At 41.3% G+C, this 21,274-nt stretch overlaps 1 protein-coding gene across 1 annotated transcript; it reads left to right on the top strand.

Moving 5' to 3' along the window:
* The first annotated feature begins 652 nt into the window (after positions 1–652).
* Positions 653–15,301, top strand: LOC101833684 (40S ribosomal protein S6-like). Its single transcript, XM_040751483.1, is given in 6 exon segments — positions 653–820; positions 2,663–2,737; positions 7,103–7,221; positions 10,146–10,276; positions 10,279–10,657; positions 15,235–15,301. Coding segments are annotated over 6 exon segments (939 nt in total).
* The last annotated feature ends 5,973 nt before the right edge of the window (positions 15,302–21,274 follow it).

Below are 21,274 nucleotides of genomic sequence, written 5' to 3'. Positions count from 1 at the left end.
CCTTAAGAGCACAGTCAGGAACCTGAAGCCTGGCTTAAAGTTTCACTTACTTAGAGCTTACCTAGTGAAAACAAGACCTGTCTGTCTGTCTGCCTGCCTGCCTGCTTGTCTGTCTGTGCCTTGTGATCTTCATCTGTCAAATAATTTTAGTGCTATACGTGAGTTTATGTTTGCAAAACTCTTAGGACTGTGTTTGATGCACAGTAAGTGCTAAGCAGGTATTTGTTTGATAAATGCAAAAGCCAGCTGCATTGACTCACATGTGACAAGACGTTGTATGCTGTGTGTGGATGAGATGCCATTTTACTACCTGGTACACATATTTTCAGATGCTGGGTTTCTGTGAAGATGGGGAGGTAAATCCAGGACAGGCTTGGGCTCAGTGTAGGGCAGAGATGGTGGTGTTCGGGGAACCGGAGCAGTGAGTTTAATCATGGCTTCCCTACGGAACCTCAAAATCTAGTACAGTGTGGCTTGTAGAGGACACAGAAAATGTCACTCTTCTGAAATGAGACTGTGACTCACCCTTCAAAGCCTTCAAAATGGAGTTACTATGTCAAACTGCATGACTTCACCTTCATATTTAACCCCCAGGGCCCTTGTCTTTGATGGCCCCGCTGGCTATGTGCTACATGCCCGAACAAAATGCTGAATGCGGGCCCACCTCAAGACGGATGCTTTGCTGATCTCAAAGGTAATGGCAGTGACAAATGGGGCCTCTCAGGGGACCACAGCGAGGGTTAGCCGTAGGAAATTGCACCGGCTCAGTGATTATGGCAACATCAGCAGTCGGAAGACAGGAGCAGAGCAGGAGGCCTCGGTCCCGTTGCTGCCTCGTCTGATCCGTCTCTCTGCGTGACGAGTGTGAGCTGTGTCTGCCTCCCTGCAAACGCGATTCCTCCCCCCCCCCCCCCGCTTCTTTTCTTCTCCCAGAAGGATAAATGAGCACCAAGAAATTTAGAACATCCAGATTATTCAGTGCCACCGCTGTCGCCAAAGCAGCACGCCCACTCTCCTTGGATGTCAAATGCAAGTGAAAATCGCTTCTGACAAAAGGTTTTGTGAAGGTCTTACCCATTTGTTTTAATTCAGGAGAAATTAATGAGCACCTACTATGTACCAGGTACACAAAGATGAATGAGATAATTTCTTGTCTTCAAGGAAGTCACAGTCGAATGGAAGAATCAGCTAAGTGAAAGCAGTGGTTGTTCTACTGTGTGTGTGTGTGTGTGTGTGTGTGTGTGTGTATGTGTATGTGTCTGCGGTTCCCAAAGGCCTATGCACCATGGCTGTTATTGGACAAACTGAGAAAACACTTAATCCAGAAAGTTGGTTGACTGATGTTCTTATTAACTACCCCAAAGAGTACTAGGTGGGCAATTTATTTCAAAAGGTTGAGTCTCAGTAACAGAAAAATATTAAACAAAAAATCTAAGAACAACATTTTCACAATTGGGTATTGCCTTGTGGGACCCTAAATCTTGTTTCTGAGACCATGGATTGATAAGGAGAGAGGAGACTAGGGAACTCTGGAGGGAAATCAGAAGCTGGGCCCTCTCTGAGTGAACCAAGGGCGAAGAGAGGAACTATTACTGTTGCTCTCAACTGAGCCCAGAAAGATGCTGATACTCATCTCACAGATCTTATTGAGAGAAATGAATTCAAACCCCTGTGCTCAACATGTGGCCCCACAGCTATATGACTAACACTCTTATCAAAGATTACCATTTGAAGACTTTATTGGGGTATGGTGCACTGGTAGGAAAAGTATCCAAATGCTGCATATATAGCTTTTTAAATTTATCTTTTGTGTACGTGTGTGTACTCTGTGTGTGGATGTTGGGTGTGTGTGTGCAGGTGGAGGCCAGAGGTCTAACCCAGCTTCTGTTCTGCATGCACTGCCTGCTTTGATTTTCTGAGACAGGGTCTCTCATCAGCCTGTAGCTCAGCACGGAGGTTAAGCCGGCTGACCCTTGAGCTCTAAGAGATGATCTGCCAGTCTGTGTCTCTCCAGTGCTAGAAGCAAAAGCACACTCCTGGTTTTCTGTGTGGGTGCTGGGGGTCTAAGACAGGACCTCATGCTTGTACGCTTACCATGACATGGAACATGTTACTACTCAGAAAGCTTCCTTGTGTCATCTTCAACTCAAATCACTCTTCCCACTGCTCTACCTTATCATAACAGATAATTTCACATGGACCCAAGCTTTACACAAATGGGATCAGGAAGCTGCACCCTTGCACATTCTGCCTGGGAAACCAGTCCTTCTGTTCTCATTGTTTTTCCATCAAATGTGAATGTCTGACTGGTTTGGTAATTCCCCTTTCGCATATCCTCGTCTGTGAAATGGCCGTTGGTGCTTTTCTGTTTGCTTGTTTTGCTCAACTTTGTCTGTGTTATTGTATAATATATTGCTTCTTCTTTTTTTTTTGACATTGGCTGGCCTGGAACTCATAGAGATCCACCTGCCACTGTCTCCCAGGTGCTGAATTAAAGGCATGAGCCTCATGCCTGGCCATCTGTTGCTTTTTTATTAGCTTATAAGACTTCTTTAGACTGTCTGCACATAAGATTCTGAAGCTTTGATCCACTTTCTTCCTATTTTTCTCTCCAGATAGCTCATTTGGTTTCTGAGCTTTCTCTTTCACTCCATTCTCTTAGATGTCCCAGACTCTCAGACTTCAGCTCTCCTGTTGGCTTCTTGGCTTTGTTGGAGTAGAATTTGTGTTCACAGAAGTAAGTGATACCCAACTGAGATGTCTTTGTTAAGGCTGTCTCTTCACTGTCTGTTTTTTTGAAACGAGAAACAGGGATGTGGTGGTGGAATTTTAGGAATTAGAAAAGTGACTGAGAATAGTTTTATTGGGAAATTACTGGGCAAGAATGGCCAATGGATAGTCTAGGGAGATAGCTCAGAGATAAGTGCACCTGCTGTGCAAGGATCTGAGTTCAAATATACAGAGTTCAAATCTACAGAATCCAGATTAAAAGCCTAGGCATGATCATCCGTGTCTATAACAGCAAAGCTGTGGGAGTTTGAGTGTGGAGACTGGAGAATTTCTAGGGCTTTCTGATAGTTTGTCTAGCCCCAGGTACATTAGAGACTGTTTCCATGGAATTAGGCACAGTGTAACAGAGAGTGACACCCAGTGTTTTCTTCTGGCCTCAACATGAGAGTATAGGTACACATCCAAGCACATCCATACACATGTACTCACACCTATACACACATCCAAGCACATCCATACACATGTACTCACACCTATACACACATATATGGTCCCCAATCTAGTTAACATGTACATAAGCCTATACCAAAACAAACGACAAAAGAATGTCTAATAAAATGACTTTTTTACATTTGTGAAACTCAACTATATTATTGTTTCTTATTTTTCTCCTTGAATTTTGGGCAAAACTTTGATAGATGATGGAATAGGAAAGAAATGTGCTCATCAGTAAGTGACTGCCTCATTTACAAAAAGTAAGGATTGAGGAGTGTAAGGCTACATGTAGACATTGTATTTCAGAACATTTCAACCGACTGACAGCGGGGGCTCACTGCCAGCCTGAGAGTCCTAGCCTACAATGTTCTGGGGAGATTTTCACCTTAGAAAATGGCACAGACACTGCAATAATAATTATGTGGGAGACCATGCATGCTTCAGAAGTTAGTGAGTAATCTGAAACTGGGAAGCACAGTCTTACACCTACAGCCTGAATGACTTAGGGCGTCCTTGAAGATACTGTCAAGAACAGGCACCACAAGAAGACAATGTGGTTAATTTGTGCGGTGAGAAAGAGTGAAGAGGTGAGAGGAAGGTATCGCCATCCTGATCAGAAACTGTCCCAGGTATTTCTCTAAGCTGGTACTCAAAACAGAAACACAGTTCTGAGATGCGCAACCGAAGCAGAGTGGACTGTCTGAGTTCACTGAACAGTCAGTTCATAGATTCCTCAATTCTGATTTTTTCCTGGCATAAAAACTCATTATATCTGCAACGTTTGTTGTTCACTTTCCATTGACCATGTTCTAAGGCAGATAATCATCATGTAACCTTTAAAGTGAGTCGAGTCATTTATTAGTTAGAACAGAACAAAAGGACTGAGAGCAACTTGTTTAAATTGGGGAAGCATTTACATTCATTTATTTACCCACTTATTGAGTGTTCATTGAGGAACTGCCTTATACCAGACATCATGCTAGATGCTTTTGGTACAACCTTGAACAAGAAAAAAGGTGTTTTTACCTGCATGGAGCTGGCAGCTTTGTGGGAAAGAAAGGAGTTGGCGCTAAGCTCTGTCTCAGAAAGAACCACCAAGTACTTGCCATTAGAGAATGTGAGGAAAGCCATTTCCGGAAGAGGGCCCTACAGATAGTATTTTAGACTTTGGAAAGAGGTTGGCAAATTTAGAGGCTAGAGTGGAAAGTGACTGAAGCATCTTGAGTACATCTGCTGAGGATCCAGTAAAGTAGATCTTTCTGAAAAAGCTGTAGCCAAAGCCCTCTACCACTGTCTAGATTACCTAGTCTCCCTGCTCTCCTTCTCTCCATTCCTCTCTCCCACCTTTCCCTCCTTCCTTTCTCTGTCTCCACCATTCTGTAGTTGGTGCTGATGAGCACTTGGGGAATTCATGCGGAAGAGAACATTGACAGGGGCCTCGCTCCTCAAGGATGCCGGTAATAGAAAGTAGGAACTTGGCATTTTAAGGTGACAGAAGCTCAGAGGTGATTTAAAAGGGAAGGAATTAACCTCAGAATGAAAAAACAAATATTAGGGGTGGCTGCCTTTATTCAGGGTACAACTTGCCACTCTGTGAAGATAGATTTCTGGACGTTTAAATACAGCTTTCCCATTCCTAGGTAAGTGTTCAAAGATACAGGCAACAGTTTCCCGACCTCAGCTTTACCAAGAGTCAGATAAAGAACAGCAACAAAAGTCTTATTAACCAGTCAAAAATGGCTTTTCCAGCTTCCACTGAACTACCTTTTGGTTAGATAACTTTGACAGTCAGAATCCCAGTTGACATGAGATTATTACATCTTCTTCAATGCCTTTCAGAAGCATTTAGGTAAATACTCATCAGCCTTTTCTATGTGAAAGGTATCCCTAAATGTTTTATGGTTGACAAGAGGACATGTGTTTTTCATGCATGTGTTCACAGGTTGTCTGTGCTTTTCTTACTTGTTTTGGATGGAGATGTAGGAAGTAGAGTGGATTCTAGCCTGTTCCACATGTTTTTTTTTAATTTATTCTTGGATTCAGGCAGAAGAAATGGCTATCAAATAGAATATCTCAAGTGAATGACAGAAACTTACAAGGCCTCTAAAAGCACAGATTCAATAGTTGTCAGTCACATACTATTCTGTAAATGAGTCGTATAGATAAACTTTGATGGAGCTGAGAAGGACCAGCATCCTCCTGTATTGCATATTCATGATGTCAGTCAGGTATGACTGAAATTATTAAAGAGTATCTATCTGGTCTATATTATATAGACCTTTTTTATCACCAGTCCTGAAATAGTGTAGGACTATAACTATGTAGAATTTGTATTTTATTAGTGTAAGTAATCTAGAGTTGATTTTTTTAGGTACTGGAGATTGAACCTATGGCTTTGTGCTTACTGGGACTCTACCACCGAGCTACATTCCCAGCTCTCTTTTCACTTGGAATACCTTTGGGGGTTACAAGGTCTCACTAAGCCACAGTGTGGTTTTGAACTTACTCTGTAGCCTAAATAGGTCTTGAACTTTTGATTCTCTTGCCTTGGCCTCTTGAGTAGCTGTGATTATGTGAAAGTAGCATGTGTTTGCCAACTAATGCAGTACACTGTGAAGTATAAAAGCATTCATGTTTATAAAATAGCTTTAACAGATAAACTAAATACTTCTCAGCAGTGTGATCAGAGGCCATTAGGGAATGCTGTATTTCAAAAGAAATGTTATTTCTATGATTTTCTTTCATGCTACACGAGCGGAGTTAGCATTCAAAGTGGATACATAGCAATAATCTGAAGTGCCTGATGGAGAGAAATTGTTGTGGGAGAAATTCAAATTCAAACGATAATAATTTAGAGGCATCCAAGTAGTCACTCATGCAGGATCAGAATGACCCATAGTGCATTAAATATAGGAACACAATTGGCAGGGGGTTGATGAGTGTTGTGCCGTATGGATCGGTATAATTGCTATGTTGCTGACACAACTTCATGCTTTGTTCGGTTGAACAGCGTGTGCTCCTTACACCCGATTTTACCCTGCAAATTCAGGTGCTGTGTGGCTAGGATTTCTACTCCAAGTGACAGAAGTAGTCATTTTCCCTGCATGAGGGAAAAAGCATAAATCAGCCTTTGTGTTGGGAATGTAAATATAGTTCTGTCTGAAGCACAGACTTGTAAGTTCAACTTAGTTATGGAATTACGGTTTAAACGTAGAAAAGCTTAAGTGCAGTGCCTTGACTGAGTGTTTAGACAGCGGTAGACTTCATAGCTTTGTGCTGACATTAGGTGTTGTTCTTGGTGTGGAATGGTGTTTATTTGAGAATGTTATTTACTTTCTGCAGCTTCAGGGAGCACTCCTTTAAATGGAGCCCCCGAGCAGCACCAATAGACTCCGTGCCCACCATGATCTTCTCCAATTAGGAATACCACTGTGGCCCAAGCTCTGAGAGACCCATGAGTCTGCACCTGCTTCGTCAGAATTGTAAGGCCATCCTACTATGTGCATCAGATTAGCTGCTTCCTCACGCAGACGGTGAGAAACATTTCTGAAGAGAGCTACTTGCCAATATTCCTCTTGCGTGATTAGAGATAAAACAAGAAGAAGAAATTTGATTTATCTCCTAAGAGAAATAGAATCCTCTTTACTCAGTGAGGTGGTGTGGAGGATTGCATGAGATATGTCTTGCATGATCTCAGGCATTTGAACACCTGGTTGGCAGCTGGTGGCAGGGCCTGAGGCATTTTAGGAGGTGCGGTCCTTGCTACAGGAAGTGCATCTGCTGTCCTTGCTACAGGAAGTGCATCACTAGGGGTGGGCTTGGAGAGTTCAAATCCTCCAGCCACTTGCAATTTGTCCTCTTTTCTTCCCACTTGCAGTTCAAGATGGAGTTTCTCCGCTTCCTGTTCCGGCTGCCACGCCGATCACTTGTTGCCCTGCTTCCCTTCCATGGTGGGCTCTGCACCTCTGCAACGGGAAGCCCTAATAAATCTCTTCTGTATGTTGCCTTAGTCGTGGCGTTTTATCACAATGGCATTAAAATGGTTGATACAGGTGGCTTTCTGAGTAAAAGTCACTGCTGCACAAGCCGAAGGATTTCGTCTTGATCCCTGTAACCACTTTAAGAGGAGAGAACCAACTCAGAAGTTGTCCTCTGACCTCTGCATGGATGTGATGTTCTCACTGCTTTGCATGCCCCCCCTCCAGACAACACATCTTTTGAAGTGTTGCCTCTGAGCAGATAAATTATCAATGACTCTCTATACACATCTGAGATAGCAGAGATTGGAAGGGACTTTGCTAACGAACCAGTTGTTTTCACTCCAATATAAGGAAACACTGTAAAGACCACATGGAGGTGGCACACGCCTTTAATCCCAGCACCCGGAAGGCAGAGGCAGGTGGATCTCTGTGAGTTCGAGACCAACCTGGTCTACAAGAGCTAGTTCCAGGACAGGCTCCAAAGTTATACAGAGAAATCCTGTCTTGAAAACAAAATCAAAACAAAGCAAAACAAAACAACCCCCCCAAAAAAACCAAAAAATATTCTGTCCTGGAGAAGGAAGTATTGGAGGAACCAAAGGAGCCAAGGAAACCAAAAGGAAACCCACAGAATCAACTAATCTGGGCTCATAGCGGGTCACAGAGACTGAACTGACAACCAAGTAACTGCTGTGTAACTTGGTCTTCTTGGGGTACTCCTAACCGTGGGAGCAGGGCTATCTCTGACTCTGTTACCTGCTTTTGGGAGCCTTTCCTCCTACCTTAATAGGAGAGGAGGGGCCTAGTCTCACTGCAGCTTGATATGCCATGGCTGGTTGACATCCATGGAAGGCCTGCTGTTTTTTGAAGAGAAAGGAGAAGTAGTAGGTGTGTGTGTGTGTGTGTGTGTGTGTGCACATGCACGCGTGAGCACGTATGTGCATGGGGGGTGACTGGGAGGAGGGAGGGAAACTGCAGATTTAAAAACAAATAAACAAATTATTCTTCTGAATATCTAATTAGGTGCTCACGACCAAGGTGAGATCTGCTTTATTGGTGGTCTCTAGTTAGAGGTAGGTAGTTGTTAAGTAGGTGGGGTTCATACACAGGCTGAAGGGCAGACTATGCAACGCTTGGCTTCTATTTCCTTCTGAGATGGTCAATGTCTTTAATTCCCAGTCTCGCCAGTGTACACATGATATCATCTGAGTTTGTTCTAGCAACAAAGGGTTCCAACTCTTCACTTGGTGAGCTGTCAATGCCAATCATAACATGAAAAGTCAGCCATTAAAACCGCTGCTTCAAAGACAAAAGCTTAATCACCCCGAAACCCTGGTTATTGAAGTAGTTGTTGAAAAGGACCATCCTATGACAGCAAAAAGCAAATAAAGATTGATGAGGCCAAGTAAAAGGTAAATACCGACCTTTGGAGAGAATTAAAACATTTCACAGGCTTACCTTTACTCACTGCAAAACAAGGCAATTATCAGACTTTTGACTTTTTAATTATACTGTTGCCACATATTTTAACTTTAATGTGTTGAAGAGTCTTGGATGAAATTGTTTTAATTGAGGCCAACTCAATTTTTGGTTATTATTTGTAATTAGGTAGAATTTTCCCTTAATGTAATTTTGTTGAAGGCTTCAAAACATCTAAAAGAGAAGCCAGCAGTATAGACAATTAAATGGTTATTTATACAACTCAATTTCCTCACCTAATGAACTTTGCAGTAAGGAAATCAAAGGAAGGGAGCTAGCGTTTAGCAAGCGACCACTCTGTACGAGGTGTCTTGCACTAATTATCTTATTTAATTTTTAAGTTACCTGGTAAAGCAGACCTTTAGTACCCCTCACCCTCTGAACCTTTCTGAGTTCCAGAAGTGCTATATGATTGATGCTGCTATTAAGATAACACGAGACAGAAGTTGGTGGCAGTTTTAGTGTAGGGACTCCCCCAAAGCAGTATCTCCTGACTAAAAGCCAGACATGTACCATATCCTGACAACAGGTATGTCTTTGCTGGAGGCCAAGGATGCTGGAGGTGTTTAAGCCCATATGCCATTGATTCTGCCCTGTTTATAGGCTGGGCGACAGAAGGGAGATTAACTCTTTTTCTTTCTACTCCTGCATAAGTCTGGCAGCCCCACAGAGTTGGTACAGGACACACCCAGACACCGGATTCTTGGCACAAAGAGATTTATTACCCCAGAGGGGCAAACAGAGGGGGGAGGGAATGGGGAGGGGGGCTGCTTCTGGAGCAGATAGAGGCAGAGCTAGCAAGTGTTTTTACAGGAGTAGGTTTCTAAGGAGAAAGAGACAGAGTTTGTGTTAGGATGAGTTGTGAAGTCCTAATTGGACTTGTTAGCCAAATAATGAATTTTGGTTCTTGGATGTTGGTGTTTTGTCTCAGGAAAGAGTCAGTGGCCAAATAAGGCAATGAACCTTGGGGGTAGCTTTAGGAACATAATCTAATGGTTTTGAGCAAAGGAGAGAGAAGGATAAAGACAAAGCCTGTGGGGAGGGTGGGAAATGCTTGGCCTGCTGGAGTCCTTCAGTCTTCAGGTCTTCAGGAATGGCAGGAGGGATCTGCGGTTTCCTGTCTCCTTCTAAATGAGCACCTGCCTGGAAGCTGCACGCGAGGAGGAGGAGACCCCAGTCTCTACCCTTCTGGACAACAGCTTTGGACCTCGATCTCTAGATTTTCACGATGAAATGGGTTGCCTATGTCCACCAATTTCAGCCTGTTTCCTAAATTATTTTAGGATTACTCCTTCAGAGGGGGTATGGTAAGGTAGCAGTAAAGCCAAGACTCTGTTGAAGTCTTTTGAGGACAATTATTCCCGAGGGCAGGAGGAGAAATCCAACTGTGGGTAGAGATTCCATTCTCTCCTCTCCCAAGAGTTAATCTTGTTGAGTTCTTTTTTTTGTGGTGCCTCCTAGGTGGGCAGCCATATCAATGTCTTCTGCCACCAGCTGTCAGAAACTCACTGAAGTAAACGATGAGCACAAACTTCATACCGTCTATGAGAATGGAATGGCCATGGAAGTAGCCGCTGTGGGTGATGACTACAGGATGATGTGGTCCAAATCAGTGGTGGGAAGGACAAACAAGGGTTTCCCATGAAGCAAGGCATCTTGACCCACAGCAGAGTGCACCTGCTGTTGAGTACAGGGAATTCTTGTTATAGAACAAGGAGAACTGGAGAGAGGAAGGGCATGTCTATTGGAAGATACATTGTGGATGCCAATCTGAGTATTCTCAACTGGGTTATTGTAAAAAATGGAGAGAAGGGCATCACTGTGCCTCAGCAGCTGGGCCCTAAAACAGCTAGCAGAACTAGAAAGCATTTTATTCTTTCTAATGAAGATAATGTCTATCAGCATATTGTCAGAAAGCCCTTGCACAAAGAAGGTAAGAAGCCAAGGACCAAAGTGCCCAAGACCCAGCATCTGTTCCTCCATGTGTCCCGCAATGCAAAAACAGATGTGTGGCTCTGAAGAGACAATGCATGAAGGAGACTAAGGAGGAGGCTGCAGGGTAGGCTAAGCTTTGGGTCAAGACGATTGAAGGCGTCAAAGGGAAACAAACAGGAATGATTGCCAGAAGACGGAAGGCTGTCCTCACTGTGAGCTTCTAGCTCGAAGCCAGAGTCCAGTCAAAACTAAGTCATTATGAATAGCAAATGAACCCTCAGACCTTGAAAAACAAAAACTTAATCTACTTGGGTTGATCGGGTCACATGACTTAGAGACCAGGCCTTAGGAAGGGTGATTCTCCTTAACCCTTGCCAAAGAGATAGGAGGAATAGTTATTCCTTTAATGAGACAATAGGTTTTCCTCCTCAGAATCCCCACCCTCCATGCAGTTGCTCATGGGGTGCAGCCCTTTAGCTTTTTACAGGAAACACTTAATCTTCCCTAAACACGCTTTTCTTGGCACTTCTGGGACCCTCACTATTTCTCTGAAGTTCCTCCCCGTTGCTATGCTGCTCTTGTCTCCCATGTGGTTGCTTGGCGACCTCCGTGTCTAACACAGAAGGCCTAGCCTTCTCTTGTCCTCCTCTTCATCTTTCTTCTCTGGCAGCTGCTGAGATTAACAGCTTGTCTGCCCTGGAGGTTTTCTTTGAAATTTTTATAAAATTGCCCCTGTGCTTCCTCCTGAGTCTGCTCTTAAATTCTTTTATTGATGAGACTGAGAACCCAGAGGAAGGACCTCCAGTTTCCCCAGTAAAAGTGGCAACTCATGTGGGTCTCCCCAAAATTCCCAGCAGTTATTTCAGTGATTCCCAATACTGGGAATGTCTCATTTGCAGTGGCCCTGGTCATACTAGAAATTCAGGGTGTCTTTGAGTTTGATGGAGATTTTTCTACTCTTCTTGAGTTTAGCTTGGGTAGGGAGGGGCTAGGGTTTTAGAGAACAGTAAGCAATGCTGCCTTTGGCCAGTGGCTTTCTGGTTCTTGTCTGACACTTGAACAAAGACATTTGTGTATTGTGTGATTGATTTACTCTTTTGTCTTTTTTATTCTTTTGAGGTCCACCACCCAGCTCCCAAATACATCACACATGGCGGTTTACTTATTCTTAGTTATGAATGACTGACCTTAGCTTGACTTGTTTCTAGCCAGCTTTTCTTATCTTTAAATTAACCCATCTACCTTTTCCCTCTGGGCATCTTTCTTCTGTATTTCTTACTTTCCTTCTTACTCTGTGTCTGTGTGTCTGTGTGTCTGTGTGTCTGTGTGTCTGTGTGTCTGGGTGGCTGGGTGGCTGGGTGGCTGGGTGGCTGGGTGGCTGGGTGGCTGAGTGACTGGCCCCTGATGTTCTCCTCTTGTTCTTTCGATGCTGCTCTGCCTAGTTTCTCCTTCTATTTATTCTCTCTGCCTCCCAGCCCCGCCTATCCTTTCGCCTGCCTCACTATTGGCCATTCAGCTCTTTATTAGGACCATCAGGTGTTTTAGTCAGGCAAAGAGTCACAGTTTCACTGAGTTAAACAAATGCAGCAGGAAAAGAGTCACACATTTAAAAATAATGTTCTACCACATTTGTGGATCTCAGAGGGTGAGTTTTAAAAAAGTCTTTTATAGATTCATATTCGGGGGTAGGAGAAAGGAGTGTGTGCTGAGCTCCAGCATAGCAGGGTGTGTCTGTGGAAACTGGTGCCATTAAATTACAAGTTTGGAAGCTTTTGAAGGGCTTGTGTTGGAATGGTGGGCCTGGAGGGGGATCAGCTGTGAGATGGATCATCTATGAGATGTCCAGGTGCCACCTCTCAGTTTTGGTTCCATTCCTGTGTGTAGATAACTTCCAGACAAAGATAAGAAATAACAGACAGGAATCAGATCTTATCTGGCATTCCTAGGTTCTAGCAAGATCATTTGCAGAGCTGCTGTCTGGGGCTCCCAGCTCTACCTGACCAGTTTCTATTTCCTGTTTTCATCAGTGGGAGGAAGAAGGAGCACTATGGATCAATTTCAGGGAGTACTTAGGATATCATCTTGCCTTCAGATTTGGGGACTATACCTTATGTCTTCTGATTTTCTTTTTCTTGGCTACTGATCCCAAGTGGTACTAATTTCACACCGGCCCAAAGTGTCCACTCATCTCACTTTCCTGTCCTCCCGCTGACATCTTTTGGGAGTACAGGACAGTTCTAGATCTCCCCATTATCACTTAGCTTCTGCCTATTTGGGCTTCTGAGATAGGAGTCAATTGAACTTTACTCCACTCTTTGATGTAGAGAGTGAAAATCATACATCCAGGCTCTCCCATTGTCCACTGGGGCGCCTGAGCACTGTTTACCAGATGGAGGGCAACGGGGCAGATAGGATGGATAGCTGGGGCAAGACTGTGGTTTTGTCCAAAGTTATCAGTGTGTCTCTTGGTCTGTCCCCTCCCTTCCATAAATAGCTTTAACCTAGATGACTGGTTCCAGTTTTCATCATTTTCTCTGTAAATTCTTCAATTGGGTCAGGCATTGATTGCATCCTAGTTTTTCAATTTCAATGCAATGACACACAACTGTCATTTTAAGTAAGGCTGAAACAACATTGAAGAAAACAAAACTTTTAGAGTTTATCTGGCTGAGGACTTGTTGACATCTTGAAACCTTTAAACTCAGCATCTAGAAGAGATTCTCCACAGGCCTTGAGAGGAACTTTGAGGACCCTGGAAACTTCCTCAACACATGAATATATCTTGTTCATTCAAGTCATGCTTTCTCTATTGAGGTCAAAGAAACCACTGGTGTCAGTCACTTTCAACATTCTGCAAAACTTATATGAGTTTTGGATTTCATAATTGCAGAAGTTAAAATAGCCCTTAAATCATTTCCATAAGTTTTTTCCAGTATGCTTACAAACAAACAAACAAGCAAACAAACAAACAACCCTTATGTTAAGCAGACAATATGGCAGCAGCATGTCTGGGGAAGTTAAACCGTAATTTTGAATCAAAACATCATTACCTCTTATGCATATATTTCTAGTTGGATCCATTCTTTTTGTTATTTTATTCCCAAAGTGATACTAAAGAATTTACAACTATAGTCTCTTTTAATGCAGTTTGGGTTTGAAACTATTACGGTGGTGAAAATAGAATTAGGAAAAGAATCCACATCAAGTAATGGAGTGTTAAGATGTTCTAATTAGAGTTATAATTGTAAATTGAATGTGTTAAGATAACTTAAATTTTTCTCATCTGGACATTTTTTGGTTTATATTTTACTTTGTTATCCCATGTCTGGCTGAATCTAGGCTGAGCCCTAACTGCATTAGGAGGGAACAGAGCTTTTTAGAAATACCAGTCATCATGATAAAAATAAAGGTATTATTTTTGTATGGGTTCCCCTGTGCTGTTACTTCAAATCACTTCTCAAAATTCTTCTCAAGTATAAGTTCTCATGTGAGACAGATGGTAACAAGTTTCACCACAGTTTAGAACCCATTTTGGCTATCCACACTTACCCTCCTCATAGAATTCTATCTTCCAGATTCCCTCCCTCCCTCCCTTCCCCCTCCCTCCCCCTCCTGTCTGTCTTCTGTTTTCGCTTTACTTTCTTGATTCTTAGCAGACCATGTTGATGCATTGGGGCTTAGAAGGCAGAGATGGTCAGGCAGTAGTTATTCCCCTCTGGTCTTTCTACACTGAGCACACACCTTGCCCCTCCTTCTGCCTGTCTCCTTTTCAGCTAAGTGCCTACTCAGCACTCACCTTCTCTTGCCTCTCTTTCTGAGTTTCTACCCTACTTTCCTTTTTATTTTTTTGGATAAGCATACAAAACATATCACATCCTTTATGCTTCAAGGGACTGACTGGCCACCCTCGTGTCTTCTTACCCATTTCTGCCCTACTGTTTCTGTTCTTCTCCCCCTGTCCTTCATGTTTATTCGTTACTTCATCCTGCACATGTTATTAATACAGAAAGTAATTGTTTCAGAGGTTCTATTAAGCAAAGGTGAAAACAAAAGCAACCTTTGGCCTCTACATCCTTCCAATCATGTCACCAAACACGCTTATTATTTATAATTTCATATCATATCATTGGATGGTACAAGTCTGTATCCCGACTCCTTTCACTGAGTATAATTCCTGGTAAATCTAGGATAATTAGTAAGTAGCTGAATTCACACTTAATGTTTTAACATCAGTTACCTGTTGCCACACAAATACTGTGTAACAGAAGTTACAAATCTGATACACAATCGTGAACATTTGTTTACTTCATAGATTTACAGAATGAGCAGCACCAGGCTGGGCTCAGAGGCTCTCATCTGAGTTTCTCTTTGTGGTAACTAGAGGCCACCAAGGCAGCTCCTCTGATCTTGGGGTCACTTTCAAATTGATAGATAGTCTAGAATGGCTTCCTTTCAGTCAAACTGAGAACAGTTAGCTCTGTTCCACATACCATAGGTCTACCAGGCAAGCCTAGTTATACTCGTAGACACTTCTAAGCTTTTGAGAAATAAATTTTAGAAGTCATTTTAAGATTACTTGTGTTATGCTCAAAGACATTCCTTTGTCTAGGAAAAGCCCTATTACTCAAGTTAGAGTCCAACAACAGAGAAATAGATTCACGTCTTTGCTGAAGAAGAGCTAATTGTCATGACACAGACTGAATTAGGGAATGGTTCAAAACAAAATGGCATGGGTCATGAATATAATGAAATCTACCATATATAAGATCTTCAGATTGATAATTTAACATCGATTTTTATACCTTGTAAATGGAGTTCTTAATTGGTCTAAACAATAAAAACTCATAGTCAGAGGAAACTGCTGAGAGATCAGAGAGAAGAAAGAGCAAGCCAAAGCCACCTTTAGCTTATTAACTTCCCATCAGGAAAAAGATGAGTTCCTGTTTCTTCCAGCTTATATCCTTTCTCTGCCTAGCCATCTCACTTCCTGTTTCCTCCCAGTCATCTCACTTCCTGTCTGTCTGTATAGACCTCCTGACCTCTATGGTTAGCTGGTGGCAAGCTCCATCCTCTGATCATCAGATAAGCTTTATTTGTACAAGCAAGACATCACTATAATGCCAGTTATTTTTAAATATCTTTATTATTAGGTATTAGTTCACTTTGCTTTTAAATTCTTATAAAAATAAGTCCTGCTACAAATAACCATATGCAGCTCTCCCATCACATTGAATTAATTCTTTTGTAGATAGTAAAGCAGCTAAAATAAGCAGAATTTGTTTTCTAAACATAACGAGTTTCGGGGTTATATGGCTGGATCCTCTTGGTGTTTCATTGATTCGAGGTTATAGTATAGTTTAGTTTTTGGTTTTTCTTTTATATCTAGAAGATGGCTGCTATAGTTACAACTTCCACTCTCCCATTTGATGTAGGGAGAAGGAAAACCAGAAGAGGCCATCAGTGAGCTGAATCTTTTCCTCTTTGATCAGAGCTGTGGTGGGGGTTGCAACTGGCCACATGATAGCTCTGGAGAAAGGAGTTGGGTTGGGATGAGTCAGTAACCTCAGTATCTTCTACAATTAGCAAACTAGCATACAGTCCAGGAGTATAACGATCAGGTCTAAATGGCATGTACATTTTTACTTCCTTTCAAGTGAAATTTCTGTATTGCTGTCAACATTGTGTTATGATTTTTTACCAGAAATTTGTCAACATTCTTTAAATATGATGGTGAATATTTTCTAGGTCCTTTAAAATAATTTGCACGTGTACATAATGTTGACCACGTACAGGCTTCATTTTGTTTTCTTATACATGAAAAATGACTCTTTAAAATTAAGGCTACAAATTCCTCTTTGTTATATCTATTACCTCTTTTCCTTTTAGTATTAAAAATTCCCATTTTGAGTATATTTAAAAATTTTAATTTAACTTTTGGTTGGTTAGACATTCTATAAATATTTGATTTCTATAGGGTTACTGCTAATTTGTTGCTTAAATTTATAGGGAGTGAAAGATTAGCTATTCTTCCATGGGGTATTTTATTTTCATCAGAAGATTGTCCCATCTGATAACTTTGCTGGAGCAAGTCACTAGCCTGCCATCTCTGAGAAATATTTCTTAGTAAACACCGTTCTGCAGTTGGTGCTTTTGGATGCTGTCTGAAGAAGTGAGGTCCCCTGAGGCTACATGTCAACTTCCTTCATAGTCTGTACATACCCAGTCTCTAAAATGTCATGCAAATAGCTAAGTTGAACAAAAAGACAATGATTAAGAATCTGGCTCTGTGGGAGCCTAAAAATAAAGCACAATTGGCCCCAGAATCAATTAAAGTCATTATAAAGGTGTCTTTTAAAAGATTTTCTACCTGGAATTATTTAAAGATAAATTTAAGAGTATAATGTAGTTACTAACAAATAACACCCAATGGGGTTATCAAACTGAAGTTTAAAGGGGAGAAAAGTGATGCATGTTGGGAACTTGTCTTTTGCAGGTACTTTACAAAGTTAGAATAAACTTTAACAATATGGTTGGAAGGTGAGTTTTTCTGAGTAAGCGAATGGAGAAGAAAACTGTAAACCAAGCTTTTATTTTAAATCAGTTATTAATGAGTTATTTTGTGAAATCATTTAATTTCTTTTTTTATTAAAAATATTTTTCATTTTACATACCAACCCTAGTTCCCCCCTCCCTCCCCTTCTCTTGCCCCTGCTACCCCCCTCTCTCCCACCAACCACTCCACATAGGGGGTAAGGCCTTCCTTGAGGAGTCAACAAAGTCATAGTAAGTTGAGGCAAGACCAAGCTCCTTCCCCCTGTATCAAGGCTGAGCATAGTATCCCACTATATTGAATGGGCTCCAAAAAGTCAGTTCATGCACCTGGGATAGGTCCTGGTGTCACGGCCACGCCAGACAGATCAAGTTACACTGCTGTCACCCACATTCAGAGAGTCTGTTTCAGTACCATGCAGCTTTCCCAGCGGGTGGTCTGGAGTCCGTGAGTTCCGATTAGCTGGGGCCAGCTGTCTGTGGTTTTTCCCCATCATGCTCTTGACCCCCCCTTGTTCATATGATCCCTCCTCCCTCTCTTTAACCAAACTCCAGGAGCTCCACCAGGGTCACTGCATCTGCTTTCATCAGTTACTGAATGTATGATGTTCTATGATGACAGCGTTGGCACCAGAGAAATTCTCAGAAATACACAAGGACGGCCCCAGCAATAGTGGAGAGGATGCCTTCCTTCCCCTGTAGTCAGATTAGTGACTACCCTAATTGTCATCAGTGAAATCACTTAATTTCTACAGGCTTCCTTGGCTTCTCTATCTAGCATGTGTATATGATGACACTGAATCTGCAGGTCTATAAGAGAGCCACAGTAATTATCTGAATAGGATTTAATGGAGTCTAAGGGCCTAATTGTTTTAAATTGAATTGCAGTAGGAAGTATTATTTTTATAACTCAGGGTTACATTGGTTGATTTTAAATGATTGAAGAAAGTAGAACCTGTTCCCAGCAAGAGTGTAAATGAACTTCAGAGGTCTCTGCAGGTGGGACAGTGGCAGGACAGTCAGGATGGACACATGTTTGCTGAAGGAAGCTTGCTATGAAAAAGAAGAGTGTCTAGTCGTAGCTGTCAGTTGAGCCTTCTCAAAAATCACTTAAATTTGTCTCTAAAACAAACAGCATGGAGTCTAGTACGGAATATGCCCCAGATTGGGTTTTGAACCTGTTTCTTTCTCTTAGATTTTAGTTACTGTTAACACGGTATTGGTTGTGATAGTTTGGATCGTAAGCAAGAACAGCTTTTGCTGGCCTCACATAGGATATTTGGGACAAATCCTCAGCAGTGACCCTCTGAGATCCGTCTAGGCAGAGACAGTCATTCCAATTTGTTCTTAGGGCAACTTCCACACTTGTTTTTGAGTCATTTAAGAGGAAATAAATCCATTTCTGGGAACATTTTCCTTTAATTTTGAAGAGAAATTATTTTAATAATTACATATGCTGCAATGGGCTGGGATTATAGCTTTGCTTTATTGATTATTCCTTTCTGTGTATGTTTGTCTGAATGTATGTACGTGTACTACATGCGTCCCTGGTGTCTGTGGAGGCCAGAAGAGTGTGTCAGGCCCCCAGGAACTGGAGTTCCAGATGGTTATGAACTGCCATGTGACTACCAAAACCAAACTTGGATCCTCTGAAAGAGCAGCAAGAGCTCTTAACCACTGAGAGATCTCTTCAGTTGCGGAGTGTTGCTTTTACTATTTACCTTTCCCAGCCTTCCTTATACGTTCTTAGCAACAATAGAAGGATCCCAACAGACTCAGGAATGTGGGAAAAGTGAAGGCCACTGTTGGAAGTGAAAGCATCTAGAACAGGGCTTCTAGCCTGTGGGTTGCAACTCCTTTGAGGGGTCAACTGACTTTTCACAGAGGTTGCCTGAGGCCATCAGAAAACACAGATATTTATATTACAATTCATAACAGTAGCAAAGTTATACTTATGAGGTAGCAACAAAACAACTTTATGGTTGGGGGTCACCATAACATGAGGAATTGTATTAAAGCTTCACAGCATTAGCAAGGTTTAGAACCAAGGATCTAGAGAAATAAAACTGGAAACTGAATGTACCTGACAGAATCTTGCGTTTAAAGGCCTTTATTATTATATTGGTTGCTTTTAGTTAAAATTATGCATTAAAACGTAAACTATAATTCTTGCTCAAACAGTGATAGTCATCACTGTAGAGATAAATTCTAAGCTGATAAATCATCTTCACAAAACCAGAGGATATAATTCATTATGTACTATTAAGCCGTAGTATGATAGGGTAATATTTAAGCTTTATCAACAGTGCTATTGAAGCTCTATCAGTGTGGAGTATTGTTTATTATCTTAGCTACCATGCTTTTTTTCTTGGTCTAACTATCCATCAACTTTTATACTTATAGCTGAAGAGAATAGAAGTCAACTTTCATGAAATTAACCCTAAATCCTTTAAATTTATTGCATGTTTTAAAGCTATGTCAAGGCTTCAATATAGTCAACTAAATGTTAGGTAAATTGGAAACCTAATACAGGTTTCTAATACAGAAAATTTGATTTAATTATGATATAGAGCTAATAAAAGAAAGTTGGTTTTTATTTTAGATGGCTTGGGACTTAAATGGAAACTATGAAGTTTTCTTGTATCTTTGTAGTACTATTCTGACATTTCTAGTGATCTCCATAAACTTTCATTTCCATATATAAGCTTATGAAGGGTCTTCATATATATATATATATATACAAACTAGCTTAATAAGATCGTCTGCCATGATTAGTCATCAATTTGGTATTGAAAGGGCACCAACCCAGTCAATAAAATTGTCTGCTGTTGGTGTGGTCTGTGGCAGTCCTAATCTCAATGCTAATTTCCCTTAAACTGTCAAAATAATAGAGCAATATTATTTGTACAAGACGGATAACTATTATGTGTATTAGGCTTTGCAAATTTAGTGTAGCTACATTTCACAAAACCTGTGAACAGTTCTTCATAGGAGGAAAGTTTCCTCCTGATAATTTATTTCACTATACAGGCATTTATTGTTTGGAAAAAAAGGCTGTTGGAAAAGTAAATTGATAAAAATTTGCCTACATAGTGGATAAGGAAAAAGACATGTCTGTTTGTTTCTTTATTTATGTTTTGAGGAAGAGCTTCAATATTTAGCCCAGATTTGCCTCTTTGTGTAGTGTAGGCTGGCTTCAAACTCATGTCAATTCTTCTGCCTCTGCCTCCCAAATGCTGGGGTCACAGCCACCATGCCTGGTTGCTAAGACCTGTCTATAGAATAAATTGTAGAGTGAAGAACTTCAGAGTATTTGAAATAATTTTACATTAATGAAATTATAAAAGTATACAAAAAGTCTCAGGACCCTTTGCAAATTTCTGATGCCAATACTTTTCATAACCTGAGGACTTCACCAAACATTAAAATGCAATTGGAACAATCAATGGCATTTTTCCATGGCCATGGTGTCTCTTCACTGACCAAGACAATAACAAAACAAAACAAAATAGCCAAAGAAAAAAGCACATGAAACACATACAGGGGTTGAGACATACATATTCACATGCGCAGAAAACCCATAAAAACAAAAATTTGAAACCACAGTATGCAAGCAAAAGATCAGTAAGAAAAAAATAAAAACCTAGACAAAGCATGGTGAGACAAAACTCTGTCCCATTTATTGTGTAGTGGTTTTCTTCAGATGAGGTTTCTTCCAAGAGGGAGCACGGAGGACCATAAGGTCCATGAGATTCAGAAGAAAGTTATAAAACCCAGGTGACCAACAAATTTACTAGATTTAAGAGTCTACTCCCTGATGATAAATTAATCAGGAACCATAGATGAGAGAAAAGGAACACCTCAGTGATTTAGATGCCTGAAGGTGACCCAGTGACAGAACTTCCATGTTGTTTTCCTTCTGAGGTAGGCTTTTCCATGGTTCAGCTACCCAGGTGGCTCATGCACCTGCGTATAACCTCAACCAAGCTACTATTTGTAGTACAGTACATTAATTTCTTACCTAAGCTTGGTCTTGGTCAGGAAAAATCCAACAGCAACTTATTTTATATTTTGATTTTGTTCATAGTAATCCTCTGAACAATTTC

The sequence above is a fragment of the Mesocricetus auratus genome, unplaced genomic scaffold (genome assembly GCF_017639785.1).
Source record: "Mesocricetus auratus isolate SY011 unplaced genomic scaffold, BCM_Maur_2.0 Super-Scaffold_100009, whole genome shotgun sequence".
NCBI classification, from domain to species: domain Eukaryota; kingdom Metazoa; phylum Chordata; class Mammalia; order Rodentia; family Cricetidae; genus Mesocricetus; species Mesocricetus auratus.
The sequence above is the reverse complement of the archived record's forward strand: the minus strand, read 5'-3'. Positions and strand labels throughout refer to the sequence as shown.